We start from the raw sequence: 13,990 nt of genomic DNA on the forward strand, positions 1-13,990 counted from the left end.
ACAGCTTTCTTTAGCCACTGACAGCATCAAGGAAGGAAGAGTGCGAAATCACCTGGGATGGACAGTTCAGAAGTGGGGCTGGCGGCTGAGTGACTCTCAGGGAGGGTGGCCTTGCCATCTCCTCAACTTCTCTTTAGGGGCAATCACTAGTAAGTCCTTCTTTTCACTCCCAGAAATAGCTACTATAAGGAAGCCTCTGGAAAACTTCCTTTACCCCTTTGAACCTTGCAATGTTTCGCCGCAGGTCATGTCCACGTGGAGAGCCAAGCTCACCAAGGGACTAAAATCTCCATCTGGAAGGATGCATCCGTTTCCATGCTCAGCTCTGCTGGCTTGTTTTGGGAACACAAGGGAGAATGCCCCCTTCGATCAGTCCAGCGCGGCAGATACCCATTCAACCATCTATGTCCAACCCATGGCCAAAGTGGGCAAGCACCCAAGCCACCCAAAAGCGGAAGAGCGAGCGCCAGAGAAAAGGCAAGATTCGGGCACCCACGCGGAGCGCAATGGCAGTGCAAATCGGAATTCAAGCAAACGGAGCACTGTCCAGCCTGCTGCGACCCCTGAGGGTTTGTCGAGGTCTCCTGATGACGAACCAGACTGCAAAGCTGCTACTTTTCAGGCTTCCATCCCCAGGCCATCAATTATTGGCACGCCAAAGGTGAGTGTTTCCAATTTTCTTACAGATGGAATGGCCTCTGAGGGAGAGTTCTGAGCATTTAGGGAATGCTGAGGCAAACTGTTTAAACTCGCTGGGTAAGACGCAAAGCTCAACTCTAATTAGCGGGTGCAAGTGTGTTAAAGCTTTTTAAATTCTCAGGAGACATGGAAAGAGCCAATGACAATAAGTGCTGGAGCCTTAGCAGTGGCCAAAGGCCACTTTAATTAACTGGCTATAGTGCCGTAAAGCAAACAGTGTCTTGACCAAAGATCAGGAATGATATAGCCTGGGAAAGCATTGTTTTCTTTTTTTTTTTTTTTTTAATTGGTCTGCAAATTTATTTATGTGAAAATCCACAATATGAAAAATTTTACTGTAGGATTTAAGAAATCTCCTTTAGTGCTTAAATTGAATCACATGACATCAAAGAAGTATGGGAAAATTTGGAAATGGTAATCACTGTGTACAGAGTGGTACAGAAAGAATTGATTGATAAAACTATTCACAATATGGATGTTTCTATGATCATTTTCTGAGATTTAAAGACAGGAGGAGGAAGTTATTTGAAAAAAAATGGTGTCGTTGCTCTTAAGAAGGAGCATTTTGATTTATTTACTAATCTATTTTATTTCAAAGTTCTTGGTAAGGCAAGGTGTCTTGGAGAGACAGTATAGTTTCCTAAAAGGTGCTTTTCAAAGATCTCCCTTGAGGGACTTTTTTTTTTTTTTTGTCATTTCCTGGACAAGTAACTTAAAAACAGACTTTAAAAACTGAAAAGTCTTTGGGCTTTGAGGGATCATTACTAAGATATTCTGTTTTTTTAAATAATTTTTTCTATCTATTTAACAAATCCTTTTTCTTTTTGTCTGACTACTTAATTGAATCTAAAGAACTTCTTTAGCAATGAAAACTGCTAAACAGCAAAAATTAGTTTCATTTGCACTCTTCAAGTTTATATTAAATGATTGCATCCTTCTATTCTGAAATCAGAGGGTTTCTCCAAATCTTGTGTTAAAGCAATGACTATGATTTATTTTTAGCTCTACTAAATCAAAACCAAAAACCAACTGACAACAGCCAGAATACTTGTTCAATTTCCAAAGTATGCCCACATCCAGATTAAAATATTTTTGGTGGTACTGTAGTTAATTAGATAGACATCATGACCAAGTATATTTATTCATATTCAAGGAACTAATGATATACTGTTTCAGTGAGCTGGAAGACTTTTCTGCTGCATATGATGTCCAGCAACCCAGCACCCGCCCTATGTTGCCGAGTATAGCAGGAAGGACAAGTGTCGATTTGATTTCATCTTTCCGTTTTAGTGGTTTATGTGACACAGGGACTCATGGTAAGCATGTGTATTCAAACAGAACCAATAAAACACATTGAGGATTTTGCCACCCTAGGGATGCAAAGACCCCAAGCATACTATTTACCAACCCCAAAGAGAGAACTAGGAGGACTCAACCGAGAGGTGTTGGACATTTTATTTCTTACTCGTTCCTTGGTGGCAATAGAGTGCTGTGCCATACTTATAAGCAGGGGGAATATATAGGATAGGATGCATGCCCACTGTGCTGGTGGATTTCCTCAGATGTTTTATGAGTACATTCCTTTACAACCAGAGTCCCTCTGTATAGATCCCTCTCCCAAGGACTAGAGATAAGGAAAGTGGCCAGCTCTCCCTCCCCATTTCCCACATTCTTTTAGAGACCTTCTTACCACAGTGCAAACTTCCCTAGGCAATGCTTAGATTTAACCTAACAAGGGGTAACATGAATATTTATTGTTCAGTTGGTAGGAGCAAAGCCATGGGTAGAATACAGATATCAGGCAGGTCTTAAAATGGAACCAGATCAAGTACAAGACTATATATGGGTTACAAAGAGAGGCATGCATAAGAACGTTCAAAGGAGGGTTGGAGGTTCAGCAAAGTTGGAGGGGAGACTGTTCTAGAAGGAGGCTTAGGATTTTTCAGGGCAGAGATGAAGGAAGGACTTTGCAATAAAGGAAATCATGTAACAAAGACTATAGATGAAGAGGAAATGTAGCATAGGAATAGGGATGTCAGATAGGCCAAAGATGAAGCTGAACATTGGAGAGATACCTGGAAAGATAATTTAGGGTTGTTAGTGGGATGCCTTGAATGGTGTGGCGAGAAATTAAGTTAATGGCAGTGGGAAACTGAAAATTTTAAGCAAAAGAATTTAATGCATGCGATTCTGGGGAGAGAAATAGGTAGAACAATGCAGATGGATTCTAATTATGAAGCCTGGAGCTGAGAGGCCATTGCAAAAATCCATATCTGGGAATAATCATAAAACAACTAGTAGGAACAAGAGCTAGAAGTGGCTAAGAGGATGGGACACTGTGAGTTAGCAAATGCAGTGAGTGACTGTGCAAAGTGAGTCCAGGTTGGGAGCAAATAAAAAGACAACACCGTAAAATTAAGTGCCAGAGAGTGTGATAAGAGGGCATTATGGATAAGCAAGTGGGCTGTTTTAGTCAGCTTTTTCACTGCTGTGACTCAAAACCACAACCAGAACAATTGTAGAGGAGGAAAAGTTTGAGGGCTCATGGTTTCAGAGGTCTTAGTCCATAGAAAACCATCTCCATTCCTCAGGACTAGAGGTGAGGCAGAACATTATGGTGGAAGAGGGTGGCAGAGGGAAACAGCTTACATGATGATCAGGAATCAGAGAGAGGGAGACTCCACCTGCCAGATACAAAATATATACCCCATAGCCATGCCCCCAATGAACCACTTCCTCCAGCCACACCCCACCTGCCTCCAGTTACTACTCCGTTAATCCCATCAGGGATTAATTAACTGATTAAGTTAAAGCTGTAACCCAATCATTTCTCCTCTGAACCTTCTTGCATTGTCTCACATGTGAGCTTTTGGGGGACACCTCACATCCAAACCGTAACACATGCATTCATTCTAGTTCAGATGTCAAGAAATAACTCATACAGAGCACTTGGCAGTTTGCCAGCCATCTGCTGAGTGCTCTTCACGAATTCTCTCATCTACCTCCTCTCCCACTGAGGTGCATAGTCTCATGATTCCCATTGTGCAGAGGAGAACACTGACGCTTTCTCAAGGCCACAGAGGGAGGAAGTGACTGAGACAGGGTTGTAATCCAGCTCTATTTGATTCCAAAGTTCATCTTTTGAAATATAATGTGTTTCCACTATGATTAACTGTGTGGCATTTGAAGATTTACAATCAAATATTCATACATGATCTCACTTGATATGCAAGCAGATTTAAATTCCATATATATGTGTATGTGTGTATATGTGTTTTGTGTATATAAGTATTTGTTTCTTATTAATTTGCTCAACCTTTTTCTCTCAGTTTTGTGGTGAGAGCCACCATGGAAAGGGATAAGTTTATATTTGTACTCTGCTAGTGACAATACTTTCTTGATGAAAGTATGGGGTATTGCTTTGAGGTCTTCTGATGTAAAGTAGCACAGGATTTCCCAGATTTTACCTACTAACTTTGGGGTGGCATGTTTTTCCTCAGAATATGATGAGTGGGCTGCTTTTGTTATACTCTTGCCTGGTGACAAAAATATTTCCTCTTTGGATGCTTTGAACCTCCTCACTTAAACTACCTTGGTAGTGACCACAAATAGTAGTACTTTTTTTTTTTTTTTTTTTTTTTAATGCACAGTCTGAGAACAAAACTATAGCTAAGAATTAGCGACAAGTCTCCCAATCCGTCTTTAGTTACCTGGTGTTCAAGTAGCTGAAACAACATCTGGTCTGAGAGAAAAAGCTAGAAGTAGTAAAGCCAAGTGAACTAAGTAAAAAATGAAAGGTTTATATCTTGTGTAAATATAAATAAGTGTATGTGTCTATATTTGAAAAGTGTTATAAATTAGCCTTTGACCCTTCTGTGGTCATCTCTTCCCTGTTCTGGGCCCGAAGTCAAGATGATAACAAGTCTAGAATTGGAATCTGTCTTATAATTACAGATATCTTCAAATTATCATATTTTTCCCTTCTTGGTGATCTTAACATTGAAGCATCTCATAATTGGTAGAATTAATTGTAGGGTCAATGAAATACAGCAATACTGCTGTCTACTTTTTAGCCAAGAGTTACTGTACTCTCCTCTGTGTGAGGACAGCACTAGCCCTGGGGAAGTACAGCCGACTGGGATGTGATCCCTGAGGTTGCTACCTTAGCAGGAGAATGGGATGTGCAAATAGGCAATACCAATGCAGTATGAGAAAGCTTATGGGTCAGCTCTGAATGCCTCACAAGCACAGGAAGGAGCTCTTAACTCAGATTCTGGAAGAAAGGGGAGGCTGGACTATTTGGAGAGAAGGTTGGAGCCTTATTCTCTAAGAATTACCCCATCAGAACCAATACTGTACCCTTCCTAGTTGGATGGTGAGAAAGGTACAGTTCACATATCAAGCAACTAAGGGCTTCAAAGCAGTTTGGTAGTTTGAGAAAGTCTGTAACAGTTGTAAGTTTTTTTTTTTTTTTAATTTTTATTGGTTCATTATAATTATACATAGTACTGGGATTCATTGGACCACATTCATACAGTTCTAGCTTTTTATCTAATTCTTATTCCAACTGAGAGTGTCTAGCCTGATATAGCAAGAGAGAATAATTGTGGCACAGAAAATCATTTCTGGGTGTATTTTAACAAAAAGTGCATTGCAGTAGGGCATGACGACTCACGCCTGTAATCCTGGTGGTTTGGGAGGCTAAGGCAGGGGGATGGCAAGCTCAAGGCCAGCCTCAGCAATTTAGTGAGACTCTCAGCAACTTAGCAAGACTCTATCTCAAAATAAAAATAGAAAAGGGCTGGGAATGTAACTCGGTGGTAGACAACCTGGGGTTCAATCCCCAGTACTTAAAAAAAAAGTCAATTATATAAAAACATATGAAAAGGAAGGGAAAACTAGGTGGAGTGGCTCATGCCTGAAATTCCAGGGACTTGGGAGGCTGAGGCAGGAGGATCTTGAGCTCAAAGCCAGCCTCAGCAACTTAGTGAGGCCCTAAGCAACTCAGCGAGACCCTGTCTCTAAATAAAATAGAAAAGAGGGCCAGGGATGTGGCTCAGTGGTTAAGTACCCCTGGGTTCAATCCCTAGTACCCCCCTCAACCAAAAAAAAAATGCAGAAGGGCACATTGTGGAGTTGACAACTGTATTGCATTCTGAAACAGGTAGGTTTTGCAGTGAGACTGAGAAGAGGTAACCAGGTCATCCCTGGCACTCATACAGTGGGCTGGATGAAGATTCATGGTCTCAGAAGATCTTCCAGGTTCTGAGTCTCAGTACTGATGTCTAGCAAAGAGTCATCTGTTAGTTACCTTTCTCTAAGAGATAGTCTCTTGATAGCCAAGCTTAAAAGAGTCTGGTGTATAAATCAGAATACTCATTCAGTTGTAAGCTTTAAGAAATAACTGGCAAAGCTAGGTCCACTGAGCCATGTATTCTCCCCACTAGAAAATTACACATAAAGAGAAATGCTAAAGACAGTAATAAATCTAATATGGTTTTCTCATGTGCACATAAAATTACATCAGTGAACCCCACTGTTGTGTCCACCCACAAGAATGGGGCCCTAATTAGAATAAGATGTATCCTATGTTTGTATCAAAGTGGATTACACTGTCATGTGTAACTAAGAAGAAACGATAAAATAGATTTAAGCAAATTTGTTTGAAAACATGGACTCCGAGGGAGGCAAGTTGTTTATTTTATTGTGTGTGTGGTGAAATATACATAGCATAAAATTTATCATTTTAACTGTTTAAGTGTATAGTTCTGTGGTTTTAATCACATGCACATTATTATGCAGCTGTCTCCAGAACTTTTGTATCTTCTTCAACTAAAACTCCGTATCCATTAAACAATTGTTCCACTTCCTCCTCTCACAATCTCCTGGCAGCCACCATTCTACTTTCTGTCCCTATGAATTTGACTACCGCAGACCTCATACAAGCTCGGTTATGGTGTATTTTTCCTTTTTTGTCTGTTTTATTTCACTTAGCATAATGTCCTTGTTCATCTGTGCAGCATGGGTCATTTCTACCTTTTTGCTGTTGTGGATAATTCTGCTATAAACATAGATGTACAAATTCTTTCAAGACCCCATTGTCAGTTTTTTTGGGTTTCTACCTAGAAGTGGAATTATGGGACTATTTGGTAATCCCATATTTGATTCTTTGAGGAGCCGACATAAATTCCTAGAGTGGCTGTACCCCTTTCCATTGCCCCCCAGTGATGGTTCCAGTTCCTTCACATCCATGGCTGCCTGTGTTTTTTCTGGGGTTTGCTTGTTTTTTAATAATAGCCATCCTAATAGGTATGAAGTGCTATCTCATTGTGGTTTTAATTTGCATTTCCCTCATGACTAGTGTTCTTGAACATACTTTTTTAATTTTTTTTTTTTTTTTTGTGGAACTGGTGATCCAACCCTAGGGCCTCATGTGTACAAGACAAGTGCCCTACCGTTGAGTTATACCCCAGTCCAACAATGAATACCTTTTCATGTGCTTATTATCCATTTGTATATCTTCTTTGGGGAAATATCTGTTTAAGACCTCCCCCCACTTTTTGTTTTGAACTGGAGATTTAGTCCAGGGGAACTTTACACTGAGTCACATCCCTAGCCCTTTTCGTGTTTTATTATTTTGAGACAGCGTCTCACTATGTTGCTTAGGGCCTTGCTAAGTTCCTGAGGCTGACCTTGAACTTTTTTGTTTTGGTAGTTGCAGATGGACAGCATGCCTTTATTTTATTTGTTTATTTTTATGTGGTGCTAGGGATCGAACCCAGTGCCTCGCACGTGCTAGGCAAGTGCTCTGCCACAGAGCTACAACCCCAGCCCCTGGCCTTGAACTTTCTATCCTGCCTAAGCCTCCCAAGTTAGTAGGATTACAGGCATGTGCCATAGCACCAAGCTTCCTTTTTCCGTTTTTTAAATCGAGTTGTTGGTTTTTTTCTTGTTGAGTTGTAATTCTTTATATAGTCTGGATTTTAATCCTTCATTCAATATCTGGTGTGCAAATATTTTCTCTCATTGGTAGTGGCCTCTGATGAAAAAAAAAATTTAAATTTGATGGGGTCCAATTTTTTCTTTTGTTGCCTTTGATTTGGTGTCATGTCCAAATGATAACTGTTAAGTAGTGAAGATTTTTGTCTTATGTTTAACCATTTTAGCTCTTACATTTGGGTCTTTAATCCGTTTTGAGTTAATATTTGTATCCAGTATAAGTTAAGGAGCCAAATGCCTGCTTTTGGGTGTGGATATTCAATTTTCCAGCATCATTTGTTGAAAGCCTCTCTTTTCCCCCTTCACTGGTTTTGGCACCATTGTTGAAAATCATCTGACTATGCACATGAGGTTTATTTCCAGGTTCTCTATTCTTCCCTTGTTCTGTTTGTCTTTATGCCAGTGCAACAATGTTTTGATTACTATAGCTTTGTAGTAAGTCTTTAAATATGACAGAATGAGACCTTTAATTTTGTTGCTCTGTGTTATGATTTCTTTGATTATTTGGAATTCCTCGAGATTCTGTACGATTTTAAGGATGGATTTTTTTTTCTTTTTAGTATGCAAAAAGCACCATTGGGATTTTGATAGGGAATACATTGAATATTTAGGTAGCTTTAGATAATAGTGGCATCTTAACAACATTAAGGCTTCTAATCTGTGAACATGGGATATCTTTCCTTTTATTTGTGTCTTTAACTTCTTTTAGCAATGCTTAGTAATTTTTAGTGTATGCTTCCTTTGCTTCCTAGGTTAAGCTTATATCCAAGTATTTTATTCTTTTTGATGCCACTGAAAATAAAATTGTTTTCTTAATTTGCTTTTTGGATCCTTCATTATTATTGTATATAAATAAAATTGATTTTTGTTCATGGATTCTATCTCAAATTTTGTTGATATCATTTACTCTAATTTTATTTTGTGTGTTTTTGATGTGTGCATAATCTTTAGGGTTTTATATATATAAGATTGTGCCATCTATATACAGAGCTAATTTCTTATCTTTCTTTCCAATTTGAATGTTCTTCTTTTCCCTGCCTAATTGCTCTGACTGAAATTCTCATACCATGTTAAGTAGAAGTAGTACAAGTGAGCATCTTTGTCTTGCTTAAGACTTTAAAAAAATATTTTTTGTTGTCAGTGGATTCTTATTTTTTTAAATTTTTTATATGAAATGATGAGAATCAAACCCAGTCCCTCACACACGTGAGGCAAGCCCTTTACCCCTGAGCTACAACCCCAGACCTTGTTCACGATCTTAGAGTAAAATCTTTTAGTCTTCCAAGCTGAATATCATATATGGACTTCATTATGAGGTAATTCGTTATAGTCCTATTTTATTGAATATTTTTATGATAAAAGTGTTGTTGAATTTTGTTAAATGCTTTTTCTACATTAAGATAATAGTGCCTGTTTTCTTTCCTTTGTTCTGTTAAAGTGGTATGTTTCCTTGTATTTCAAGAATAATCTCACTTGGTCATGTTATGATCTTTTTAATGTGTTATAGAATTCTGTTTTTAGTATTTTATAGAGGAATTTTACTATCACCTAGGATATTGGTCTGTAGTTTTATTTTCTTATAGTGACTTTGTCTGACTTTGATATCAGCATAATGTTAGTCTCAGAGAATAAATTAGGAAATGTTTCTTACTCTTCAGTTCTTTGGAATACTTTGAGATGAATTGGTGGTAATTCTTTATTTGTTTAGTAGAATTCAACAGTGAAGCCAAGAGTTTTCTTTGTTGGGAGGTGGCTACTGATCCAAACTTCTTACTAGTTATAGGAACATTCATATTTTGTATATCTTTCTACTTAAGTCTTGGTAAAGAAAAGCTCCTTTTACGGCTTCAGTGAACTACAGTAATTGCAGTTGAAATTACCACTTATTTAGCACCATTAGTAAGCAAGGTATAGTGTTAAGTGCTTTACTTGGATTGGCTCATTCCATCCTCCTAATCTTCTTACGATGTTAGTTTCTGATAATACCCTCCTCTGCTCAAAAATCTCCAGTGGCATTCCATTTCCCTCAGAGGAAAAGCCAGATCTTCACAGTGGCCTCTAGGTCTTTATAAGATTTTCCCTTTACCTGTATGAACTCACCTCCTACTGTTCTTCCTGATGGGAAAACTGGACTAAGTGAGGTTAAGTGTCTGATCCATTTCCACTGTAAAACAACCCTTCCAGCAGCCTGAGAAGCTCAAGCCAACAACTCAGAACACGATTTCCTTGGGTGATACAGGCTACAAATAACTAGGTAACTCCTTATTCTTCTCCCCTTGTCTAGGTTTCAAGCCCATCCTTTCTCTTCTCTTGGCGCTGTCTTTACCAACACCTGAGATCATTTGATTATTCAAGTTTCCGTTTTCTTGGTTAGAATCAGACTCTAACCATGGTCTCCTGAGGCTGCATCAAGATCATGTTAATTGGAATTTGGTGATTAAAAGTCTCCTGGGGTACCTATTAACAGAATAATTCTTGGAGACAGTCACCTCTATAGGTAACTGATCTTATCCAACTTAATGATTTTTATTTTTACTGTCTTAAAGTTGCTCAAAGTCAAGACTTGGGGGTGCCATCTATAGAGGCACCTTAGGCTCCTTAGAAGTATGTTGCAAACTCATGTGTGATCATCCATAGCTCCTGATTCCACCTGCACTCTCCATCCACTTATATAATGGCACTTTGGGGGGCAACTCTGCTGAACTTCATATCCATTTTCTGGTACAAATCAATCCCTTTGCATTTTTAAGGAAAGAAATGCTCCTTCCTTTTCCTATGGCTCTGAAAAGAAGTGGACAGTCTGTTGAACAGATGATTTGATATAAACTCTTCAAAAATAGAAAGCAACTTACAGATCCATGCAATCAAGTCTTAGTTCTCTAGTTTCTATGCTCTGCAGTAAAACCACTATTTCCTGCTTCCTTCCCAAACAAGGAGGATGTTTGAATGAACTGGCGAGAATCCCATCCCATTCCACTTAAACCTTGCTCATTTTTCATGTCAGGTTTCTACTTTCAAAAGATGTTAAAACATAGTGGCCTGATAGTGCATGATGTACCTGTATACTCAGTCAGGAATTTTCCAATCCAGATATTTAGTTGCATCCCAACCGGAAAAGGGAGAGATGGCTTCTTGGTTCCTCTGGGAATGAAATGAAATGAATAGCTCTTGTAAAACCATGAACACTTACATTATACAACTTTGGCTATTGGAAACTACCCATAAAAGACTGCAGAGGAGGGCAAAAAAATGCAAAAATTTCAGACAATTTAGAACTGAAGGGCATGTGCCAAACTGAGTAATAACAGGTGAGTGCATAATTTAATCAAAATTTGAAGCACTGTTTTCAAGTGAGGCTACCACTGTATTTATAATTTAGATAAAAATGGTAAATTATCTCTCAGCACTGATTGAAACGTGGAAGAAGAGCGGTACAAAAGGAAGAGGTTGGCCTGTTTTTGAGCAGCACCTGTTTCCAACTCAACAGAGAATCTAGTAACCTGCCTGTGACCTACTTGTACCTTTACCCTCAAATTTCGCAGATAATGAATGAAAGAGCAGGTTTACTTTGTTCATGGGCAGTGGCCTTGAGTATCTAACCAAGGAGATTCCAACAAGACCCATTTCCCCCAAACACCTGCATCTTTCTGTTTAATTGGGATTTCTGTTTTCTTGAATATCTACATTGCATTCATGCTTCAGTTTTTAAAAAGTTGATTCCCCTATTCTACTTGCTGGGTTGCTGGAAATGTTATAATTTCTTATGCTCCGGGAACCACAGGGGCTAGCTGAATAAATGTGCTATATCAATCATGGGAAATTAGAGAGGGTTTTTTCCAACGAAGGACATGGCTAATCTGATCTGAACTGCTGCTAGTTTTCCACTCACTGTTCCTCCTTTCCAAAGAAAATACAACTCGTGGAGTTAACGCTTTTTCCAACATGAGGTTGACACACTTGGTTTTGTAATTCTGCACTAGAGGAGGCAAGAGTTTGGAAATTTGTGACAATTAGAGGAAGGGGAAGCCTCCATCAGGGGCATTGAGCCTACTAGAAGAGGTGTTTATAGTCTTGTTCTGAAGATTGGTTTGTGTGTGTACTACGTTTAGTTAGGTGGAAAATGACAACGGCAACTGTGAGAATTAAACACATAGGCATGATTTGATTGTCCCTTGTAAAGGAAAAATGTCCCCCCAAATAAGTCGCCTGACTGGGAAGAGTCACGCTATGGACATTAAAGCATCAAATCTCCACAGCAAAGGGCAGTAAGATGTATCTCATGTAATTTATTATTGTAATGAGTTCACTGAAGCTTACAAATGATAAACTACTTTGAAACATAAAGTTTTTAATTTTGATAGGAAACAATGCTTGGTCTTTTAAAAGTTCAAATATTTTATATGTACACCTGTAATTAGAGTTGATTCAAGGTTTTGTCTTTTGTTAAATTACTCACATGATCTGCTCTCTGGTATACTAACTCAAGCGGGGAAGAAAGGAGGCAGTAGATCTGGGGAGCTACTGGCTACCAGTTGTTGGCCATGCTCCTGTGTGAATAGTGGGCCTGAGAAAATCATGTACAGTCATCCCTTGCTGTCCATGGGTGATGGCTTCTAGGACCACCCACAGATACCAAAATCCACAATGCCCAACTCCTTTATATAACATGGGGTAATATTTGAGTATAACTTATGCAATCCTCCTGTATGCTTTAAATCATCTCTATATTATTTATAACACCTAATACAATGAATAAGCTATATAAATAGTTGTTGACTGCATTGTTTAGGGAATAAGGACAAGAAAAAAATCTTTATATGTTCAGAACAATTTTTTTTTTTTTTTGTACTGGGGATTTAACCCAGGGGCACTTTACCATTGAGCCACATCCCCAGCCCTTTTTAAAAAAATGTTTTATCTTGACCCAGGATCTTGCTAAGCTACTTAGCGTCTCACTAAATTGCTGAGACTGGCTTTGAACTCACGATACTCCTTGCTTCAACCTCCTGAGTTGCTGGGATTACAGGTGTGTGACCCCACGCCTGACTTTTTCTTTATACTTTTGATCCACAGTTGGTTGAATTCACACATATGGAGCCTGTGGACATGCAGGAGGGCAACTGTATACTGACGCTAAATAAATTTACTTAGGTGAATTTCGAATGGGGCCTCAATGAATATACCCTTAACCAGTAATAAGTCCTCTCTTATCTAGGAATTATTTTCCTTTTTGACTGAGCTGGCTTCTGGAAGGATACATGAAGTAGCCATGGAGCAAGAAGACCGATTGACTACACCTTGGTACACAGTGAGGTGACAGGTCTCACAGGAGACTTTCATTCCAGGCCTTTTCCAAGGACTCCAGAAGGCCTTTCTTTTTTTTTTTTTAATGTATATTTTTTTAGTTGTAGATGGACACAATACCTTTATTCAATTTATTTTTATGTGGTGCTGAAGATCAAGCCCTGTATCTCACACGTGCTAGGCAAGCACTTGACCACTGAGCTACAAATCCCAGCCCTCAGAAGGCCTTTCTTAAAGGACAGTTCTTTTGTCTGTATTTTTGCCAAAGTACATCTGCCCTGTGTGCATAATATTTGAGTCTCTGTAGGGAGAAGTAACTTGGTTTAATGGTGTTGCAAATTGACATGACTTATTTTGACCATTCAAAACCGCCCTGTAAATATTGTGAGCCTCCAACAGTTATAGGCATATGGGGCTACATATTTGCCCACTCTTGTTCCCTGGTGATATGTTGCAATAAAGAAAGTCTCACATGAATTCAGCCTCAAATACAAACATCTGTTGGCAAACAGGCACAAAAAGAGTCATGTTCCCTGATTCTGGGGTACAAGAAGAAATTCTCAGCTCTGTCCTTTTAAGTAGTAGCACCTCGAATGGATAAAATAACACACAGTAATAAAATAACATTTTAATGGCAAAACCTGGCAAGACTTCCAATAAAATAGGGCCAAAGAGCCTTCTATTACATGTGAGTCCAGGACCAAATGGAATGCAAATCCAGAATATCTTGCCATATTTCTATACTTCATTTTACAGAGGCAAAGATGGTGGTCAGTCATATCCTTTCTCAAGTGAAAAATTATTTCCCAAATCTCATGCTAATTCATGAACCCCCTGGTTAGCTTGCCTCATTTGAAGCACTTGCTGTGCTGACAAAGGTCCTTCGGTGACTACCTAGCCATTGAGTGTAGGCTTCATAACTTGCTCTTCAGAGGGACCCAAGGCAGATTTTGGCTTTAGACTTTACAGAGTGAGAATGGGATGCGTG

At 39.0% G+C, this 13,990-nt stretch overlaps 1 protein-coding gene across 1 annotated transcript in view; it reads left to right on the plus strand.

The window, feature by feature from the left end:
• Window positions 1–247: 247 nt before the first annotated feature.
• The window catches only part of Fam107b (family with sequence similarity 107 member B), a 204,500-nt gene continuing 190,757 nt past the window's right edge, over window positions 248–13,990 (plus strand). The window contains exon 1 of the mRNA XM_047521684.1: window positions 248–661. Coding sequence (XP_047377640.1) covers window positions 248–661 — 414 coding nt within the window. The remainder of the gene's footprint in view (window positions 662–13,990) is intronic.

Source organism: Sciurus carolinensis, chromosome 12 (genome assembly GCF_902686445.1).
Source record: "Sciurus carolinensis chromosome 12, mSciCar1.2, whole genome shotgun sequence".
In the NCBI taxonomy this organism is placed as follows: Eukaryota; Metazoa; Chordata; class Mammalia; order Rodentia; family Sciuridae; genus Sciurus; species Sciurus carolinensis.